Source organism: Callorhinchus milii, unplaced genomic scaffold (assembly GCF_018977255.1).
Source record: "Callorhinchus milii isolate IMCB2004 unplaced genomic scaffold, IMCB_Cmil_1.0 Scaffold2, whole genome shotgun sequence".
Classification (NCBI taxonomy): domain Eukaryota; kingdom Metazoa; phylum Chordata; class Chondrichthyes; order Chimaeriformes; family Callorhinchidae; genus Callorhinchus; species Callorhinchus milii.
The window spans coordinates 38,794,300-38,816,566 of record NW_024704743.1 but is presented as its reverse complement, the minus strand read 5'-3'; the positions used below and the strand labels follow the sequence as shown (position 1 = coordinate 38,816,566).

Genomic DNA, 22,267 nt, shown 5'->3' with positions numbered 1-22,267 from the left:
TGGTTTGTTTGTTAACGGAATGCATTTCATGGAAAATCTGCCGCACGCGATTTACTTTCACAGGTAAATAAATATAAAACGGGGCAAACAAACACTGAGTTAACAACAACAACTTGCATTTGTGCGTCAGCTTCATGCAGGGCAGCAGTGGGGGAGGAGCAGCGGTGGGGGCGGGGCGGGGCCGTGTGGGGGCGGGGCTGTGGGGGCGGGGCTATGTGGGGGCGGGGCTATGTGGGGCGGGGCTGCGGGGCCGTGTGGAGGCGGGGCTGTGGTGGCGGGGCTATGGGGGGCGGGGTTATGTGGGGGCGGGGCTATGGGGGCGGGGCTATGTGGGGGCGGGGCTGCGGGGCCGTGTGGGGACGGGGCTGTGGGGGGCGGGGCTATGTGGGGGCGGGGCGGCGGGGCTATGGGGGCGGGGCTGTGGGGGGGCGGGGCTGTGGGGACGGGGCTGTGGGGGGGCGGGGCTGTGGGGACGGGGCTGTGGGGGGCGGGGCTATGTGGGGGCGGGGCGGCGGGGCTGTGGGGGGCGGGGCTGTGGGGCTGTGACAGTTAGTGCTGTCAGCAGGCGGTGGGGGGGGGGGGGGAGGCCCAGCTCTGTTTCCATGGCAACACTCGCTGCCCGGTATTGGGGTGAGGTTTGTAGTGACTGTGATTTATTGTGTATTAATATCAATATAAATACAAACGTATAAACAATAACAACAGATTAGACAGAGCGGTATCATGTCGCTGTCTCCCGGCACTGCCCGGGGGGGGGGACAGGGCCTTTGGGGGTTTGTTTTGCTGCAGGAATTGGTGCCTGAGTCTGAGCAGAGGGTGAGCTGCTACACACACACACACACACACACACACAGAGAGACACACACACAGACACACACACAGACATACACACACACACACAGAGACACACACACACAGACAGAGACACACACACAGACACACAGAGACACAGAGAGACACACAGACATACACATACACACACACAGACACACACACAGACACACAGAGAGACACACACAGACACACACAGACACAGGCACACAGAGAGACACAGACACACAGAGAGACACACACACACAGACACAGAGAGACACACAGAGACACACAGACATACACACACACACACACACAGACACACACACGGACACAGACACACAGAGAGACACACACACACAGACACAGAGAGACACACACAGACACACAGAGACACACAGAGAGACACACACACACACACACAGACACACACACACACACACACAGACACACAGAGAGACACACACACACAGACACACAGAGAGACACACACACAGACACACAGAGAGACACACACACACAGACACACACACAGACACACACACACACAGAGACACACACACAGAGACACACACACATACACAGACACACACACACAGACACACACAGAGACACAGACACAAACAGACACACAGACACACACACACACACAGACACACACAGAGACACAGGGACAGACACACACACACACACAGAGACAGACACACACACACAGAGACACACACAGACACACACAGAGACACAGACACACACACACACAGAGACAGACACACACAGAGACACAGACACACACACAGACACACAGACACAAACACACACAGAGACACACACAGAAACACACAGACACACACACACAGACACACACACAGACACACACACACACACAGAGACACACACAGAAACACACACAGACACAGACACACACAGAGACACACACACAGAGACACAGACACATACACACAGAGACACACACACACAGACACAGAGACATACACACACACACAGAGAGACACACACACAGAGACACACACATAGACAGAGAAACACACAGACACACACACAAACACAAACACAGAGAGAGAGAGAGAGACACACACACAGAGACAGACAGACACACACAGACAGACAGCGGCCACGTAGCCAAACACTAATGACGTTTGTTGAGCTGAATCCCAATGTTGTCCTGAACCCGGTGCCAGACGCTGAGCTCCTGCTCTCCTCCCTGTCCAGCCCTCACCCCCCACTGTTGACTGGCCTGTTGTCTCTCTCTATCCCCACTTGGCCAGTGGGTGGCTTTTGCTGCCATTCAAATGGCGAGGGTGAATTTACACTAATATGAACACCATGGCATTCCTGGTCTGTAAACACTGACTTCCTTAGTTTTCTGGTTTTAATTTGAGATTACTCATTTATTTCTCAGCGTTTTGCTCGTTCCTCACCGCTCCTTTAAGCATGTTTTTCCCCAGGCGCGGATCAAATCAATATGTGTGTCAGCCTGGCTCAGTTGTAGCACGTTTGCCTCTGAGTCGGAAGGTTATGGGTTCAAGCCCCACTTCAGGACTTGGAATCACATAGTCTAAGCTGACACTCCAGTGCAGTGCAGCACTGGGGTGTTGGGGTGGAGGGTTGCATTGTCCGAGTGACGTCCTTCGGATGAGACGTTAAACAGGTCCCGTCTTCCCGTTCAGGTGGACGTTAAAGATCCCATGGCACTATCTGAAAACAGAAGGGAGTTTCTCCCCAGTGTCCTGGCCAATTATTTCCCAAATAAAATTGATCACTCACTCCATGGCTTTTTGTGGGACATTGTAGTATTAAAACTGACTGCTGTGATTTGCCAACAAAATACACAGTCAATCCACTTAACAGTAATCATGATACATTTCACAGTGAGTTTATATTCCTCTAGTTAAATCGTTTTCAGATTTTTTTCGGTATTTTGTCACTTTGTTTATTTTTGAGAATTTGCTTATAAATAGAGTATGATCAAAGTTTGATGGATCTGCTGTAATTGTTGGCCAATTATGAAGCCAACAGCCTTGAGGCAGCAAACCAGCCACTGCAACTTGTATTGGATTGAAAAATCTGTAACAAGTGACAAAGAGCTGAGCTTTTCTCTGCTTTATGAGTTTGTAAACGAGCAGTTATGTATGATACATGTGATAACAGCTGATGTCTTTAGTGTCAAATAAGTACAGTACTTTGCACTGAAGGCCAAAGGAAAATGAACCCAAAGTTTAAAGGACTCAAATCGGACTTTGTGGTAAACATTTCACACCACTGCAGTTGACCATGGAACAATGAAATGAGAGATTGTTCCAGGTTCATGTTTTATTATTAATGCAGATAAGTTTGTAAAAAAAATTCACCCAGTGAGAAGACCAATATTTTCTTTTATTTTTAGGATGTTCAACACTGCTCCGCAACACTTAGTATGAAAAAGCAAATGAACGAGCAGGTCACAAACTACTACACGAATACCAGCTCTTCCAATCTGTTGCAAAAATGCAAAGGAAGCAGGTGACCTGGTTTGCCAATTCAGAGATCTTCAAGGACATCCCACTCTCATTGCATGAGGCCGCCTTCAGAGGAGATGTGGATACATTGAAACATTTAATTGATGATTGTGGGCTGATCTCAAACATTGACAGACACTTGATCTGGTCTGGAGGATCCATTCCTTGCGCACCACTACTGTTAGCTGTAATAGGGGGACATGTGGACTGTATCAAGTTTCTCATTCACAAAGGTGCAAATGTAAACTGTGTGGATGACAGGGGACAGTCGCCTCTTTACATTGCCGCAGTGAATAGAAACTTAAACTGCATACAAATTCTGTTACAGGCTGCTGCCAAACCCAATGGGAGTGCTCACAATAGGTGCACTCCTTTGTTTTTTGCTACCCGGGATGGGGAAGTGGACATCATGAGAGAGCTGATCAACCATGGAGCAGATATAAATTCTGCAGTTCATTTGTCTCCAAAGTTGTACCCAAATACCTTGATCAATACCCCACTGTATATTAGTGTTTCATACAACAAACTAGATTGTTTCAAACTGCTTCTCCAGAGTGGTGCAAACCCAAACTTCAACTGCAAGCGACTAGATGAACGCAACAGATTGCAGAGTTTCTATGGAGAGGTCAGTCTAGTTTTATTTGCTTTATTTATTAGATATTCAGGTTTAAAATTGTGTGAAACTCAAGTGCTCTTTTGCACTGCTTTGAAAAACTTATAAGGAACAAGATGTGCATCTGTCATCATTATTATGCAGTTCAATTTGTAAATTCTGGGTATATGTTGCAAATGTTGATTAATTCCAATATTTATATCTGGCTATCCATGCAGTGTAGGGTCTGGCCTGCACAGATATGCTGTGCTGCAAGGAATCTCATTTAGAAAATTAATTTGAAGTTTCTATTCAAATTTTGTAAAATAAGACGCACAGCTGTTTGGGGATAAAACTGAAGACCTTTTATGAGGATAGTGGTGGAAAAATCTATTAACTTTAATGGAACAACAGTGTTGAGCCCTTGCCAGATCAACATTAAAGTCCTGTGACCAAAATCAATTTCTCATCCAACCTTAAAGCATTTTAATTTGCAGTTAACCTGGTTGTTAGTCGATTAGCGGATCACTTTTCCGGGGGTAATAATTCCTTCAAAAACACGATTTGGTTACTGAATCCACTATTGTTTGTGAGACACTGCTGTGCACAATTGGCTGGTACGTTTTGCCCACAAAATACAGTCAATTCACTTTACAGTATATTCTGTGAAGCACTTTGAGATGTCTCGAAGACTTGATAAGACGCTATATCAAATGTAAGGTTTACTATTATTATTTGTTACAGAGATGCTTCATGATGTTAATCATAATGTAACTGGTTAACAGTCCTTGCAGAATTTGATAGTAAAGTTCATTTTGGTAAATGGAACTCTACGATTTCTGAAATTCATCAATGTTAATGGCCCAGTGAATCAGAGCTGGCGCTAACATTAGAACTAGCCCCGCAAGTACTCACCCTGGTTTAGCACAGGTTCACTTAGAACGTGGGTTTACTGTGCACCCACTCTATACCAGAGGCTGAGTACACCCAGCTTCCAGCACATACTAAAAAATCGCTGACATTTGAGTTGTCAGATAATATCACTTCCTGTGTATTGTGTAGTGCACAACAAGTGACGTCAGCAGGGACCTGACAATCGGAAATCAGACATTTTTTTCTCAAAGCAATTCACAGGACTTACTATAAAGTGTAGTGACTGTATTTTGAAGGTGAATGTGGCAGCTCAGTACTTGTGTGCGTGTTGATCTCTTTTGTAATGGGGGTCTGCAATTTCTGCGAAAACAATGTTCCTCTTGACCTGCACTAAGTTTTTAAAATGTTACAGTTTAGCACATTGCATTGGATTTATATATGTGTATACATTGGATTCAATGGTCTCCTACTGTGTTGAAGGTAAATGGGCCAATAATATTTCTGATTACTACATTTATAGCGTCCTCTACCAAGTTCTGCTACAAGCCTTCTGGATGCAGTAGTGAAGATGAATTGTAGGGAAGAATTTGCAAAGTTGTTGGTGGAGTTTGGAGCCGATTTGAGTTTATTCAGTTGCAACGAAACCCTTGGGAATAGCCATTTGATTTTGAATAATCCTTGTGCACTTTACTTCCAAATGGCTAGAGGTACGTTTGCATTTTTCAGGATTTACTTAACAAACTGGTGTGTGTATATGTGTCTGCGTGTGTGTGGATGTGGGAGGACATGATATTTTTGTTGTAAAACATTATATGAAAAGCATAGCTGGTGCTTTTGTTTCAAGCTCTATTGGTAAATGTGCAATGTGGTGATAGCATCAAATTGTGATCCCATAATCACATCTCTTACCCTCGTGATGAGCAACAATACAAAGAGTGCTCTAGAACTGAACACCTTTATTTTAATGTGCCCTATTGGTGAGAATCCTCTTTTTAAAGCAAGATCCATACCAGTAAATTGAGTCAAACTGACTGATCTTCAACATACAACAACAATTTATACAAATACAGTGTCATCCAATTAGGGAGAATGTCCCCAAAGACTAAGTATAAGCCTGAACTCAGCTATGCGTAGATGGTCAAAGCGATAGATCTCCAACTGGGATTTGAAAGCAGAGAGGCAGAGGGATTTCAGGAGAGGTTCAGAGGATGGCAGCAAAGTGACTGAAAACCTGCCTGCTGATGGTGAGGGGGAGCCGGCGGGGAGTAAGAAGCAGGCCTACTAAGATGGTAGAGCAGTGGGAGTAGTTGTGGAAGTCAGATCACAGAAGGTTGCAAAGGCAGGCCGCCATGCCATTTGACAGTAATGACGAGAATCTTAATATTAATCTTCTGGGGAATTAACCCACCTATCTTCAATTTCCGAATATATTATTGGGTGTGTTGGTGCTCCACAGCCCTTATCTTAAGAACATAAGAATTTGCTAGGCGAAAGAAGACCAAGGTCCATCTAGTTTGCCTTCCACTATCCTGGCAGTCTCTTGACATGTGTCCCAAGATATTATTTTCTAGCAGATACTTATCTAATTTGTTCTTAAAACAAACAGCATTTACTGCTTCCACTGTCTCCCTAGGGAGCCTGTTCCATAAAGTTTACTACTTGCTCACTGAAGTAGTGTTTCTGCAAATTTGTTCTGAATTTATCCCCTTTCAATCACAGGCCATGTCCTCTGATTATATTGTTCAGTATAAGATAAAACAGCTTATCACGGTCTACATTATCTATTCCCTTCAGAATCTTAAAGACAGACCGCAATCATATCGCCCCTCAACTTGCTCTTCTCCAGTGTGAACATGCCCAGTTTATCTAATCACTCCTCATAGTCCAATCCCTCCATCCCCTCAATCATTTTGCTTGCCCTCCTCAATGCTATTAAAGCATTCCATTGCAATGAACAGTTTCCTCTCTGATAGTTTTAATAGTGTTACGTATCAAGGAAACATTGTTGTCAGCCGTAACATTAAATTTATACCATGAAAGTGTATTTGAAACTAATGAATGCTGCAGCATGATGTCTTTAACTGGTGATTTTAATGTCACAACTGCCCATGGGAAGTCATTTCTGCTACATAAGAATAGTCTTCAGTTAGAAAACTCAGTGACACACAGTACATAAAATTCTAATATGCAGCAATAACAACTTGCATTTATATAGAGCCCTTCACACAGGAAGAGTCTACGAGTATTGCATATACAAAAGTATCTAATTTGATTACCAGAAATATCTTGTTGTGCCTCATAATCTACTTCAACCTCACTGTTTGTAGATCACCCATTACATATTGTAGTCAGCCTTGCCCTGTTGGTTGCACTCTCACCTCTGAGTCAGAAGCCTGTGGGTTTATAACCTTTGCCAGAACTCTGAATTCACATAGTCTAGGCTGACGCTCAGTGCGGGGGGTGTGCTGCATTTTTGGAGTTGCTGTCCTTTCAACTAATTCAACTGATATCCATTCTGCCTGTTGACCATAAAGATCCCATAGTACAATCAAAAAAGAGAAGGGAGTTTCTCCCAGTGTCATGGCCAACAATCTTCCAAATAAAATTTGTAATTTATTTCATGGATGTTTGTGGGGCATTGCTGTGCGTAAATTGGCTGCCGTGTTCGCTTACAAAACACCCAGCTTCTACACTTTACGGTAAATCTTGTCAAGCACTTTGAGACATTCGCCCAACATGAAAGGCACTATATCAAATGGAAGGATTATTATTTTATTTTTATTGTAATCAGAGATGCCTCTCCATCAAAACCACAACATATCCTGTATCTTTTATTTAAGTGATTCACATTGTGTTTTGCAGCAAATCCAAGGATACTTCAAAGTGCTTGTCGGCTTCTCATTCGAAGATGTCTGGGTGTGACAAGATTAAACTATATCAATGATTTACCACTGCCAAAGTTCCTCAAGAATTACCTCTTCTATAAACCTGTTTGATACGCAGTAACTCAATCAATGAAATGTTGGTACACCAACTGTGTGAAAGAATTAAGTTCTGCAAGATGTAACTCTAGTTTGAACAGAAACAAATAAATTGATAACCATAATTATTGTATTTCAATTTAAAAGCTATTGAGTGGCTTCCTGAACAGACAAGATGATGATTCAAACAGTGTTTTATTAATTTTAAAGATATTTGTTTGGATGATCAGTCTCATACTTTTGGAGTCCTGCAGCTCAGTGGTTAGAGCACTCGCTTTGCAAGTGAGAGACCTGAGTTCAATTCCAGGCAGGGCGAAACCTTGGGCAAGTTTCCTTACTCCACACGGCCTAATAATAATCCCTCCAAAACAAAAACAATAATAAATTGGTCATTTTCAATCCCTGACTGTTTGTGGGACATTGCTGTGCGCAATTGGCTGCCGCGTTCGCCCACAAATATACAGTCAATTCACTTTACAGTCTATTCTGTGAAGCGCTTTGGGACGTCCTCCCGACGTGAAAAGCGCTATATCAAATGCAAGGATTATTATTATTATTATTATTATATAGACACTACAGCACAATTTTGGGTTTGATCTCTATTTGCTGTTAAATTTACCACCATTGTAATGTTTGCTTATCTAGGGATTAAGTGCATGTGGCTTAGGTCAGTACATTTATTGATAGGCAGAGAATAAAAAGCATTAGCTGCCAAGGATGGAATACTTACAAACAAACTGAGACCCATTTCCCGTGTGCCTGAACCAAGGGTTAGTACGATTACATTACTTTCTGTTTAAGATTAAGAAATGATTTTTATTTGGTCAATTTTGGTCAGCAGTCAATTTTGCAGATGTTCTGATGGAGAAAGTGAAGCAAAATTTGAAAGCAGAGGGAACTAAAAAGTGTTGGACTTGTGTGTAAATAGCATTGGTTTAGCAATTGTTCCCCACTTGTTTCATAGGAAAATAAATCAACACAAGCACACGCAATGTAGTATTTTAATTACTATATAAATATTTTAATTTATGACATTTATTGTGCTTTGGGGTTTAATATTTAATGGTGATTGGAATCACAGATGTTAGATGTTTTTTCCTATGGTCTCAGTGCTTTTCACATAGAGTAATTCATTGCAGTAATTCTGCAAGTTAGCTAATTACTATGCGTACATATATCTTAAGATTCTAAAGCTGTCGTTATGGTATTTCTTACTGTAATTCCTTAAGAATCCCGTTAGAATTCCTGTCAATCTATTGCAAATCCACCTCGAAGCAATTTATTTCCAGAGCAGGGTTGCACAGGTCGGAGTGACATGTTTATGATTCAGATTACTCTATGGAGAAATTCTGGTAAAAAATGCTGCAAATTAGTCCCTGTTTTTACATAATGATGCACATTAGTTGCAGCCCCAACCGAGTAACCACTTTGCAAACATTTTCCTTTTCTGTGGGCAAACATCTGGTGTGAACATGAATATAAACCATGAAATGTCTAGTTTTAGAATTCCATTTTGGAAATATCGTGAACACAAAGCTTTCCTCCTTATTCCATCAATCTTTAGTTTCAGCTCACTGCACTAAATCATGCTTTTATCTGAGTGACAGCCTGCACTCCAGTCTGAGTAATCAGCTTCTATGTCTGGATTGTTGCCATCAATGAAATGTATGCAGAATGTAACTTTTGAATTATAATATTTGGACTTATCGTTCAGTGATTCAAATAAAGACCTGTTATAAATCCAAACACTGAAAATGTGATCTTTTCCTCTTGAATTACAATATCTATTGAAATTCAATATTGTAATACAGGACTGTGGAGTCCTGTAGCTCAGTGGTTAGAGCACTCGCTTTGCAAGTGAGAGACCTGAGTTCAATTCCAGGCAGAGGGCGAAACCTTGGGCAAGTTTCCTTACTCCACACAGAGCCTAATAATAATCCCTCCAAAAACCAAAACAATAATAAATTGCTCATTTTCAATCTACGACTGTTTGTGGGACACTGCTGTGCGCAATTGGCAGCCGCTTTCGCCGATATAGTCAATTAACTTTACAGTGTATCCTGTGAAGCGCTTTCGGACATCTAGAAGACGTGAAAAGCGCGATATCAAATTAAGGATTAATATTGTTATTATTATTATTATTATTATCTAATACCCCACTGACAGACAAAACAACAACAACTTTCATTTATATACAGACCTTCACACAGGATAGTGTTTTGGAGCATTGCAGATATGCCTTTACAAAAACATCTGCGTTTGGTCTGCTTTACCAAGAGGAAGAACAGAATATGTAGCTCCTCTGCCTCAGCTACTACTTGTTGGGTTTTCATGCAGAACACCTGGGAAAAAAATGGCATTGCTTTGAATTGTTCAGTGCCCTCATGCCCTTCATGCCCTCGCACCTCCCTACCTATCCGATTTGCTCACCCCCCACTCTACCACCCGCTGCCTCTGCTCGGCCGGCTCCAGCCTCCTGTTCGTCCTTCACCCCCTCTGCTCCATTATCGTCGGCCGTGCTGTCAGCCACTCCCCTCCCAAACTCTGGAACTCTCTCCATCAATCCCTCCGCCTTGCCCCTCCTTCCCCATTTTTAAATCTGCATAAAGACCTTGCTTTTTGATCGTGCTTCTGGTCACCTCCCCACTTCCCCTCCCCCTGGCTTGTTGTCAAGCACTCCGGGACACTGTGTGAATGGCTGTATAAATGCAAGTTCTTGTTCAGTTCAGAAGTTGAAAGACCGGGGGGAGAGATTTGGATAATTTTTCTTTAAAGAATGTGAAAAGCTGTTTTTTACTTTTCATTTATTGAACAACACAAAGAAGGCCCAGATGCAGAGTATATCCCAGGGCCGCATGGATGGTCCTAATGTGGGCAGCTGGTGACCATGTTTGTTCACTGTTGCAAATAAATGTGGGTGTGGGAGCCATCTCGTGGCAGGACGGCGACAAAATAAAATGTCAATGCACAAAGTTTGCCAAAAAAACACATAAAATGCTGGAAACCCACAGCAGGCCAATCAGCATGTGAAAGAGAAATGTTTTGAACATGTCTTGTTCGGCATCAAACCAGGTTGTTGTTCAGTGCTTTGAGACACCACCCTTAATGAAGGGCGTGATAACATTACAATGTTATTGTTCATTTGAGAGCGACGGCAGATCAATGTGGAGTATTGATGAGAGGGCTTTCTGACAAAATCCTTCAAGCAATCGCTGTCTTGTATTATTCACAAAATCTTTACAGAGCTTATGGTTACAACAAACTTATTTAAGATTTCGGAGTAGGTGCTTCACAAACGATTTGTAGGATGGAATCTTCTCATTTTTTAACCAGGTTTTAGGCAAATGGAGAGGCTGTAGATCTGTTGCCAGGTTTCTGCAATATTGTTTTCTAGGAGGTGTGAGTGTATCTCACAATATCTGATAATGTTCTCCGCCCAGCCCCCCATCCCCTCACACACATACACACACAGAGTAGTACTCTCTGTTACATGCCTTCTCAAGAGCGTATGATGCAAGCCAAGAACAAGATATTGGCTTAAAGGAGAGCCCACCTGTACCAAGCATTGAAAAACTGAACCAGGAGTTGTATTGAGGCTGCTTGCAGAGATAGATAAACCTGGCAGCAGCTTTTTCAGACAGAAATTAGCATCAGGTCATACAGGGCCTGGGAGGAGAGTTGATCAGCCTGGTCTCTAATACACTTGAAACCCACACGTCACCATACTGAACAGTTTCCCAAACAGAGTGAGAGTTCCATTCAAGCCGATTAGAGTTGGAAATTTCTCTGCGTCTGGAATGGAATGTGCACTCTCTCATGGAAGGACTAGAAGGACTCACCTGGGAGTGGGATAGAAAATGAGACATCAAAACTCAAAATTAATCTTGGGAAAATATGTTTTACCTCATGGCAATTCAAACTACTGAGATCATACGTGCATTTAGAAAGAGTCTGCTCGCGTAACATTTACTGAATTAGAAATCATTTTAGGCCATAGTGACTTAAATTAAGTAATTATTTCTATCACTTTCTGATCCACTTTCAGACAAAATTCCTCATCAACTGCGTTCTCAAAGGAGCCATTACACAGCTCATTTGCTGGTTTAAAATTGTTATTGATCCAAAGACATCAAAAGCCTTCTTCCGCATCTACATCGATTACAGGAAGAACTTGACATCCAAGTCAAATTAAATGACAGCTAATTTCAGCTTTTGGCAGGCCTTAATAATATTTTTATAGTAACAAATTCAATCAATAGTTTTTTATTTGTCCTTACTTCCTGATGAGCTGCAAATTGTTGCTTTGCTGAATAAACAAGAACTACATATGGCTAGCTTAGCACAAATCCTGATAACATTCACTGAATAAAATTTATAAAATGATAAAATTAATGATTTCATATTCAAACAAACCAACAGTTTGAAAATATTGAAGAGTAGATTTATACTGCAGGTTTTGTAATCAATTTCTGTGAGTTTAGAAGCAATTCACCACCGTCCAAGCAGTATAAATTGGGTTTGACCCACGGCAAATCATGCTGGAACCCTGGATCTGAGACCACTGAGTGAGAAGATTTGGTTTCAGGAGCACTACAATTTATCCCACTACAGGATAAACATATCAGCTATGAACTTGATCTCATTCCTCTGTTCAATGATCCTTTGCAAGTTAAACTCTTTCCTACACAAACTGCAGACCCCCCAGAATTCTGCAGCCCATGTCATCTCCCCCATCAGGTTCCACAGGCCATCTCCCCCATTCTCACTCAGCTCCACTGGCTCCCCAAACCCCGGCATATCAAATTCAATTCTCAGCCTCACCCCACTTTCTCTGATCTCCTACAACTCCACCGCTCCAGCCACTCCCACTGCTCAGTGAACACTGCCAGCTTCATGACCCCACCCAATCTGCCCACCATCAGTGGGTGAGCTTTGAGACATTCTGCCCCACTCTCTGAAACTCCGTCCCAGAGTTGCTCGGTCTTGTCCCCTCCTTCACAATCTTTAAACGTTTAAAGCCTGCATTAAAGCCCATCTTTTCAACCGCTCTTGTGGTCACATTTCCCCTCACCCTCAGCTCCCTCCTCCCCTGCCCAAAATCTCCAGCAAGGGCTCATAGTCAGCTGTGTGAAGCACTTTGAGACATCCTCCTGATTTGAAAGGCAATATATAATTTGGGGTGTTTGATATAGCATCCTATCACATTGTACCAGGATTTGTTGTTGTGATATTCCCATTTTCTAGCTGTTGGAGATTAGTTGTCAGTCTGACTCAATAGGTAGCACTCTTGCCAATGAATTAGAAGGTTGTGGGTTCACAGCGCCTTGAGGTGTCCTTCCAAAATGAAGGCTGCTATATCAATGCAATTTGTTGTTGTTTTTGATGTTGAGATGACTCAAAGCACTTCACAGAATTTATTAAGTACAGTGACTGTGTATTTTGTAGACGAGCACTGTGGCCAATTTGCACTGTAGAGCGTCCCACATTTTATCTGGAGGATTTGTTGGCCAGGTCCTCAGGAGGAACTGTTGTTGTTGAATAATGAAAATCTATTACAGTTTGAATCATAGTAGAAATCCTCCATTCTTTATCAAGTAGAATTGAATCTAATAACAACAACAACAAGATTACATTTGTATAGCACCTTTCACGCCTGGAAGACGTCCCAAGGTGCTGAGAATAATAAGAAAAATATTAAGACAAACAGTTTGGAATCTCAAAATTTCATTAAAAGCAGCAACATGACTCAACACTATAAACTTTCTCATTCCTGTAGGGTCATGCTCTGTTTTGCATTTGACTACAGTACTATTATAACATGCTATGTTCCAGCACAAATTTGGTTATAATTCAACCTGCTCTGTGGACCATATTCACAGCACATGAGTAACAAAGTAGGAAACTATATCATTGGTGACCAATGACCCAGCATGGGAACTGGTTGACGCACAGGGAGCAAACTGGCCGGGGGTACGCTATTGTGCCTCACTATAGAGATTGTATGGATCCGAAACTCCACTGTACTAATGATTATTGTTTGTTTCCTTTGGTACAAATAGTACTTGAGTGCACAACCTGTGTGCGGTGAAGGAATGTACAACAGAATGTTTTTGTATCAGGAGAAAGGGGNAAAAATTGTAACAGGAGATGTTGTACATTGTGTTTGTTTAGGATTTCTGTTGCACCAAATATATTTATAAATAAATATAAATTTCCCCCCAAAAAATAGTACTTTAGTGTTGTTACTTTTTTCTATCAGTTTTAAAATGAAAATTGTGGCAAATATATGATTTTACCTCTCCTTGGTATTCTACAAATGGCTCTGTGTTTCATATTTGTTGGACAGATGACTTTTCTTCCTATTTTGGACCCTATTTTGTTGCACTGTTCATTTATCAGATCTTTTATACAGCATTTTGAATACTTTTTGGAAAATACTTTTAATTGCAAGTGACCTAGCACCTTGGGATGTCCTCCTGATGTAAAAGGCACTATACAAATGCAATTTTTTGTTGTTCTTGTTGATCGAGCATTTTTCTGCTAGATCTTTATAGTGGGGTCAAGTTTGCGAAATGTCTCAACCCGCTTCTTCATAAGAAATGTGTAATTATTGAATTTCTAAAACATGTATTGCACAGAAGCACATTTCTATGTTTTAGAAATTCAGCATTATATTTTTTCATTAAGAAGTGTCACAAAGTATCAGTCCATAATTCATTAAATTTAATGGTAGTTAGGCGAATGGTCGCGCCCAGAAAACAAACTTGCACCAAGTGTTTCGAACAAAAAAAAGGTTGTTTTTTAGTTAGATAAGGAAGCCATTGCTTTGCACAGCCATCTTCTACAGAGCTCTCTGACCTCCCTCTAGTACCCAGCTCAAAACTGGTGCTGATTCCTTAGCAGGTTGCTGGTGCCCAATTAGCAATTAAGGCTGGAAATTCATACATCCTAAGCCAATGCATTATAGAACTCTGTAGGTGAAACCACAGACAGACTGACCTTTCAATACATTGGTATCCAGTCACAATGACATAAGATGTGTTTGGCCTGTTAACCAGTATCCTCCAGGTTTACAAGCTTATTACTGTTGACTTCGAGCTGTATGAAATCCACAGCACAGTCCAAAACTATAGATAGCATCCATTGTGCATTCTGGAAATAATTCCATCAAGATGATGTCTGGAACAGACATCACATCCTGTAGCTGAATTTAACTAATCGTGTACTAATGCCACAGAAACCAGGGAGAAATCAAAATGGAATATGAGCCAGTCTAGAACCTGTTTTTTCACTAACGTAGTTGAACATTGACCACTTCTGTGCTGTAAATTTCAATGATTCTATGATTACTTAATGCTCACTGAGGTTAAAAAAATGTCAACAGCTCCAATGAGAATAGGGTGTAAACAATAGTGTGTATTCTTCACACTCATTTATGCCTAACTGAATGTTCTGCTCGCTGGACTTCCTCCACAGCTCTTCCCTCCACAAAACTGCAGACTAACCAGAACTTTGCAACTTCTATCCTTTCTGCATCAGGTCCATGAGACTATCATCTCATCCTCAAGTGGCTTCTCCAGGAGTTCAAGATTCTCATTCTCACCTTTACATTACTCCATTGTCTTGCCTGACCCTATTCTGTGACCTCCTTCGCTCCTCCTGATCTGGCCACTCCTTGCTCTCAGCAAGCAGCAGCCTGCTTCATGTCCTCCTCCCCGTTGGTGAGCATGCTTGTAGATATTCTGCCCCTGAATTCCATCACAGAACCCTCCGATAAATGGAGAATAAATGGTATTGCAAAAGTCAGGACCTGCCACTCTTGTATTTCTTAAAATCCCTCATTTTCTTGGAGAAGGAATAATCCTTTAACACAGCCTCTGATTTCAGGAGAGATCTTGCAGCAGGTTTGAACCAGTGATAATGGTGATAATAACCCTTGCAAAAGGTGAGAATAGATTATCTTTAGGACCACCCCGGTGACAGTGATGGGTCTGCAAAGCAATTCAGTATTTTTTTTTGTTTCTAGTTTTTAAAAAGAAACCATGTGTTGTGGTTTACAGGTCACTTTAGTTCAAAGCAAGTGAAGCCAGGGCATTTGTTCACTGTACGCCAAACTGTGGGATTGCTTTGTTTACAATGGAAAATTTAATTCCTGATAAGAGCAATTTGCATCAAAAGAAAATATGTTGGAAAATTATATTTTCTCCATAGAGGAATCAGCTGTAAACAACTCTGTGACTCGTTTACAATCACAATTAGGATGGAGCACAATCCTGCCACAGCCAAATCTTTAAGTCTAAAATTTGTGTTTGATCTACTGAGCTGAACATACTGTGAGAGAAAGACATTTCTTTGCTTCATCTTTAAACCAGGCTGGCGTTACGTGACAGGCTGTAATGCTGTAATAGAAAATTTCAAGAATATACGAAGATATCCAGCAAATAATTCTTCATTTTATAACTCTGAATTTATTTTGCTGTTAGTTTTGCTGGACATTCAATATACATTGTTGTATTGATACACACTGACATTTGATGATGCATGAAACACACAAGCCCAAATGTCTCCAGAGAGCGGTAGGAAATGGAGGTACAGCAATTATGGTCAATTAAGCTGTAATTCCTGGAAGTCCATTTGGACGTTTGCCTTGGAGAGCTGAAAGATCAACTGAGAATAACCTAACATCCTGCCTATGTGGGAAGCCTTGGCTGTCTGGCGCACAGACTATGAGATGTTTTAATTCTCCCTTGCTCAGTTCCATCTGTTTGTGGCACTCTCAAATATCCATAGTGAGCATGAGATACTATATATGAAGGCTCCATCATGTCCAGCAGTGAGATGTGATTAAGTGAGGCTGACCGGATAACTCAGAATGAATTTGTTGCTGGTAATTTATGATTCAATATTGATAACATTCACTGGTCTAATCTATTTTTGCCATAGGTGTCGATGCTCAAGAAATGGTAATTCCCAATTAGTTAATGTAATACATTTGAAAATTCCAAACTGTTTGTCTTAACATTTTTCTTATTATTCTCAGCACCTTGGGACGTCCTCCCGACATGAAAGGCGCTATACAGATGTAATACAGTTGGAATTATTTTCTGATCACTGATGCACACCAACTGAATTTAATGAATACAATACAAATGAACACAGTCTCTCAGCCTCGGGGATGTGTTCAAATTGGTTTCAGACCAGTGTGTGTCTGAACGGTGCAATAATTCACTGCTTGACATTGTTTTATTTTCTGTATAGTTGCCAACATCTCTGTCTGTCTCTCAACATAATGCCCTGAATCTGTTTTCAAGATATACCCTCATACCTTTCAAAGCACTTCATCAAGTTATTTCCATGTTACCCCCTTTAAATAATTTAGTGCACAGGAGCTAGTGGTGGGTTAGGGAATAACAGTCCACTTTTGATAGGCATAGAAGAACCTGAAAGGTGTTGATTGATTCTTATATTCTTATTTAGACACCTGGTGACAGAGAGTGCTCCTGACTATGCCAATTGAAAGTAAATTCGGGGCCTTATATGATATGAATTGTTATGACATTGCTGGGGGTGTAGCATGCGACGTTGTAGTGTTTCATTTCATCTAATAAAAAGTAGATTTCCCAAAACATAAAAGTGAAAATGTTATTTTTGAAAAAGTTCTTCCTCCTACAGTATAATTTTCCTTCAAAGAGATAAGAATTTGAAGGATTGATGGGTTAGTTCACTGTCCTTTTCATCTCTGTAATCTCTGGGTTTGTTTTGAACCCAATCCTAAATTGATGGTAAGAACATTTGCTCTGTCTATTGGCTATGTTGTGTGTGGATTTGGACAACTTTGACCGATTTCATAGTGGGCACATGTCCAGGCCCATGCAAGGTATATAAGAGTAACAACACATTTGAAAGAGCTGTGACGGTCAGTCCTGTGCTCAATACTATGCCAAAAACTAACGTTAATGTAAGAAGGCCACAATGTATTCAGAATTGTCAATCTCATTCAGAAAGACTGTAGGACTGAATGAATGGTGAAGAAAATGGACAGGTCTGGAAAGTTGTTTTTTCTAAGGTAAGGGCTAAACCATGTTGTTGGGTAGTGTAAAGCAAAGATATGTTCTTGTTTAAAAAAGTTATTATTTTTCCCTTCTACGGGCTCTCCCATATTGCACACCTTCCCTACGCAAGAAAACCGCCTGGAGTCTTGCTCACAGTCCTGTGACCATAATAATAATTATAATTTTGCATTTGAAATAGCGCCCTATCATGTCATTGAGATGTCGCAAAGCGCTGCACAGAATATACTGCAAATTGAATTAATTGTATACTTTGTGAGCAAAAAAGGTTTTAGCTGACCTGGGAGGTGCCTGAGACCTGGAATAATTAGTTTAGTTATTGCTCTCTGTCCCAGAGTATTGCCTCTGCTTCAGCAGCACAGCACAGTTCAGAAACTTGCTCTGTGGCTAACTGCAGGCACAATCTGACATCCCACACCTCCAGCTAGGATCATGTTACCCATTAGGGTTTTGGATTGCACAGTTAATGGGAACTGAGTGGGAAAAGTCCTGTCCCCAGTGATTGGCCTGCTCTTCCAAGTCTTTCCAATGAAGCAGCATTGCTGAACTGTCATCAGCAGTACCTTGGAATACAGTGGACCTGTCTGGCTCAGGAATCAGACCAAGACCTTCACAGAGGGTGAACTCAATTCTGACATTCCACTGCCAAATGTGTCACCATAGCACCAGTTCAGCTCCAAGGAGTCCTGCTTACCTCCCACCAAAGCGGAAAGTCACGAGTTGGTCATTTAACATCTGACCAGCACAGGTTTGAGCCCTTCCTAGGTGGATGGTAGGACCAGGAACTGCCAAGTGCTTCCTGTTGGATAACACAGCTCAGCACGGATTATGTGAGAGCATTGCCACTGTCTTCCTGTCTGCAACTTGGACACACAACCCTTCCCATTGAGAAATGGTTCCAACAGTTGGAGGCCTGTTTGAATGGATTGACAGGGAAGTATTACAGAAATGCGTGTAGTCCTGAATTAATATGGTAGCAATACATGTCCAATAAATCTCAGCCTGATCTTCCTTCATCCTCTGTTTAAAAGATGACATTGGCAGTAACCTTGGTAGTTTAGTGGTTTCCCTTTCAAAAGACTGCGGTTGTCTTGAATTACCAAGGTTTTTGGAAACGTTACGGGAAAAAGTAAAGTCTGCTTCTATTTTCAACACTTTTAAAGAAAATTTTTATCTGAAACTATTATGTGAAAGAAAATGTGTATTTTACCAACTGTTAACAATATTCAGTTACAAAATGAATAAACTAAAGAGGTTACATTGGCAGAGTGGGTATATTGTGGTATATCCTGGTTGAATAGGTATATGCTAGAAAAGTAGGTCTATTCTGTCAGAATAAGCTTCCTGATGTGAAAGGTGCTATACAAATTTAATTTGTTGTGGTTGTATATTCTGATAGAGTGGGTATTCTGAAAAAAGTGGGTATAGTAATACAATAACATACATCTATATATTGCCGTTCACATGGGTAGCGTCTCAGAGAGCTTAACAACCGCGTGGTGTGACACCAAACTGGAAAGAGAGGGGAGAATGCTGAAGGCACGGTTGAAGAAGTGTGATCTCAAGACAAGCATAGAGGGGGCAAAATGAAGAATTGAGGCAGGGAGTTCCAGAGTTCTCATTGTATCGATCACAAAATATACAGTCAATTCACTTTAAAATATATACTCCTCAGACTGCTCCTCTCTCCTCTCCTCTCACAACCTCTCCCTCCACATCCGCTCTGCTACGTTCACAGCCACCCGCTCAACCAGGTGATTACCCGGGGCCTCAGCATCTCGGATGTCACCATCACTGACAAGGCCATCTCTGACCACCATTTCATCTCCCTCAACTCCTATATCCCTCTCCCCACTGCCTCCAAACCCATCACCATCTTCTACCGCCAGTGGAAGAAGATCTCCCCGCAATCCCTCTCCACTGCCCTGGAGTCCTCCGAACTCCTCCCCTTCTGGCCACCTCCCGCACCAACCCATCCTCTGCGTTTACTTTCCTCCACAGTACCCTCTCCACCATACTCAACGTCCTTGCCCTCCTCACCTCCCGAACTGCCTCCTATTTCCGATCCTCACCCTGGTTCACCAGCCATCTCCGCTCGCTCAAGAGCCAGGTGAGGGCTGCCAAACGCACTTGGCTCAAATCCGCCCTAACGGTCCACCACCACATCTGGCTGGACCTCACCAAAACCTACCGCTCCGCTCTCGCATCGACCAAATCGTCCTTCTATTCCAGGTTAATCTAGGAGCCGAAGGGCAACTCCAGGCTCCTGTTCTCCACCACCAACCTGCTCCTCTGCCCTCTCTGCCACTCCTCCCAGATTCTTTCCTCCGACTCCCACTCTGAGGAAATGCTGGACTTCCTCGAGTCCAAAATTGAGGGAATCCAATCAGCTGCCACAGCCCTCCCAACTTCCATCCCCTCCCTACCCCCCCTCACAATCTGAGCATTATCCATCCCTCCTTCCACACAGCCACTATCACCCCCACCCTGAAGAAACCTTCCCTCGAGCTATCACAGTTATCCAGCTACCGGCCCATCTCACACCTCCCTTTTCCGTCTAAAGTTCTTGAGAGAGCCGTGGCCTACCAGCTTCGCTCTTTCCTCTCCCACTCCTTTCATGAGCCTCTTCAATCGGGTTTCCGTGCTGCCCACACGGAAACTGCTCTGGTCAAGGTCACATGTGTGACCAGGGCTCCCTCTGCCTCCTCATCCTCTTCGACTTCTCAGCCGCCTTGATACTGTGGACCACTCAATCCTCCTCCACTGCCTCTCCTCCCACCTCAATCTTCAAGGTTCTGTCCTTGACTAGTTCAGGTCCTACCTTTCACACCGCCTCCACTTTGTCTCAGCAAACGGCTTCTCCTCCAGCCCCCGCACCGTCTCGTGCGGCGTTCCTCAGAGCTCTGTCCTCGGTCCCATCCTCTACATGCTCCCCCTTGGTGACATCATCCGCAGACATGGTGTAAATTTCCATATGTATGCGGAGGACACCCAACTCTATCTCTCTGCCTCCACCCTCAATTCCAGGACTACTGGTGTCCTGACCGACTGCCTGTCCGACATCAAGTCCTGGACGAGGGATAACTTTCTCCAACTGAACGTCAGCAAGACAGAGGTCCTCCTGATTGGCTCGCGCCAGCGCCTCCGCACCTCGGGCACTGGCAGCATCAGCCTCCACGACTGCACACTCAACCTCACTGAGCCAGTCAGGAACCTGGATATCTTGTCTGACCCTGAACTGTCCTTTCTCCCCCACATAAGCGCTATGACCGGCACTGCCTACCACCACCTCTGCAACGTTGCCAGACTCCGCCACTGCCTCACCCCTCAGGCTGCCGAAACCCGCACCCACGCATTCTTCACAACTCTTCCTTTCACAAGCTGCAGATCATCCAAAACTCTGCAGCCCGTGTACTCTCATGCACCAGGCTCCGTGACCCCATCACTCCCACCCTCGCCCAACTGCACTGGCTCCCCATCCCCCAGAGGATCGAGTTCAAGATCCTCGTCCTCACTTTCAAGGCCATCCTACCTCTCTGACCTGCTGACTCCCTACCAACCTGCCCGCTCCCTCTGTTAAGCGGGCTCCAGCCTGCTCCATGTCTCCCGCCCGACCCGCCCTTCCATCAGTGGCCGGGCATTCAACCTCTCTGCCCCCACACTCTGGAACTCCATCCCACAGTCCCTTCACCTCGCTTCCTCCCTTGCTCCTTCAAAGCCGGTCTCAAGACCCTCTTCTTTGATTGTGCCTTTGGTCACCCTCCCACCTCTCTGCCTTCCCTCACCCCTACACCACCCCTCTCCATGCTTGAGTCTTGACCCCTGACTGTTCAGCACCTTGGGACATCCTCCCGACATGAAAAGCGCTCTATAAGTATAATTTTGTTGTTGTTGTTGTTGAAGCGCTTTGAGACATCTCGAAGATGTGATAAGGCGCTATATCAAATACAAGGATTATTATTATAAATGGATATATTAACAATATAATGGGGTGTGCATTCTGGAATGATGAGATTAAATAGGCCAAAGAACTTTCTTTGCCCAAACATGTCATAATTTTTTGAACCTTTTCTGAAGCCACAACCTTGAGACAGGCATTGATATCAGCAATATGTCCACTAGATGGCAGGATGATATCAGCAACCAAAGCTATTCAGTTTTCATTCTAATCCATAGAAAGGAAAGATTACAGCTTTCACTCTTGAATAATTTATCTCTCTGGTTAAAGCATTTTATGGAGGCTAAATGAGATCTGCTCCTCCACCCACACAATAACTATGAGGATTTCCCTTGGAGATCTATGAGGAATACCAAAAATAGCTATGTGCTCTGGATTACTGTTGAAGTTAGGCTTTTATACCACAGTACTGACGTACAAGAAGAAACAGCCGTTAAATGTGTTGCTACCCTTGCTTAGCCTGC

At 42.9% G+C, this 22,267-nt stretch overlaps 1 protein-coding gene across 4 annotated transcripts; it reads left to right on the top strand.

Annotated features, from left to right (window-relative positions):
• Positions 1-573: 573 nt before the first annotated feature.
• Positions 574-8,031, top strand: LOC121852908 (ankyrin repeat and SOCS box protein 1-like). 4 transcript variants are annotated; one of them, XM_042346921.1, is made up of 4 exons: positions 574-630; positions 3,218-3,954; positions 5,315-5,501; positions 7,657-8,031. In XM_042346921.1, the coding sequence occupies exons 2-4, from the start codon at positions 3,319-3,321 to the stop codon at positions 7,788-7,790; spliced, it is 957 nt and encodes a 318-aa protein (XP_042202855.1). In that variant the 5' UTR covers positions 574-630; positions 3,218-3,318; the 3' UTR covers positions 7,791-8,031. The 4 variants fall into 4 exon arrangements, with proteins under 4 accessions (XP_042202855.1, XP_042202853.1, XP_042202856.1 ...); XM_042346919.1 differs by having other exon boundaries at positions 575-635; XM_042346920.1 differs by lacking the exon at positions 574-630 and adding an exon at positions 760-816.
• The last annotated feature ends 14,236 nt before the right edge of the window (positions 8,032-22,267 follow it).

Bases quoted from the DNA above. Each gene is read 5' to 3' on its own strand.
- LOC121852908 (XM_042346921.1), top strand. From the start codon at position 3,319: ATGCAAAGGAAGCAGGTGACCTGGTTTGCCAATTCAGAGATCTTCAAG. The intron at 3,955-5,314 runs GTCAGTCTAGTT...CTACATTTATAG, and splicing joins TGCAGAGTTTCTATGGAGAG to CGTCCTCTACCAAGTTCTGC. The intron at 5,502-7,656 runs GTACGTTTGCAT...TGTGTTTTGCAG, and splicing joins TTACTTCCAAATGGCTAGAG to CAAATCCAAGGATACTTCAA.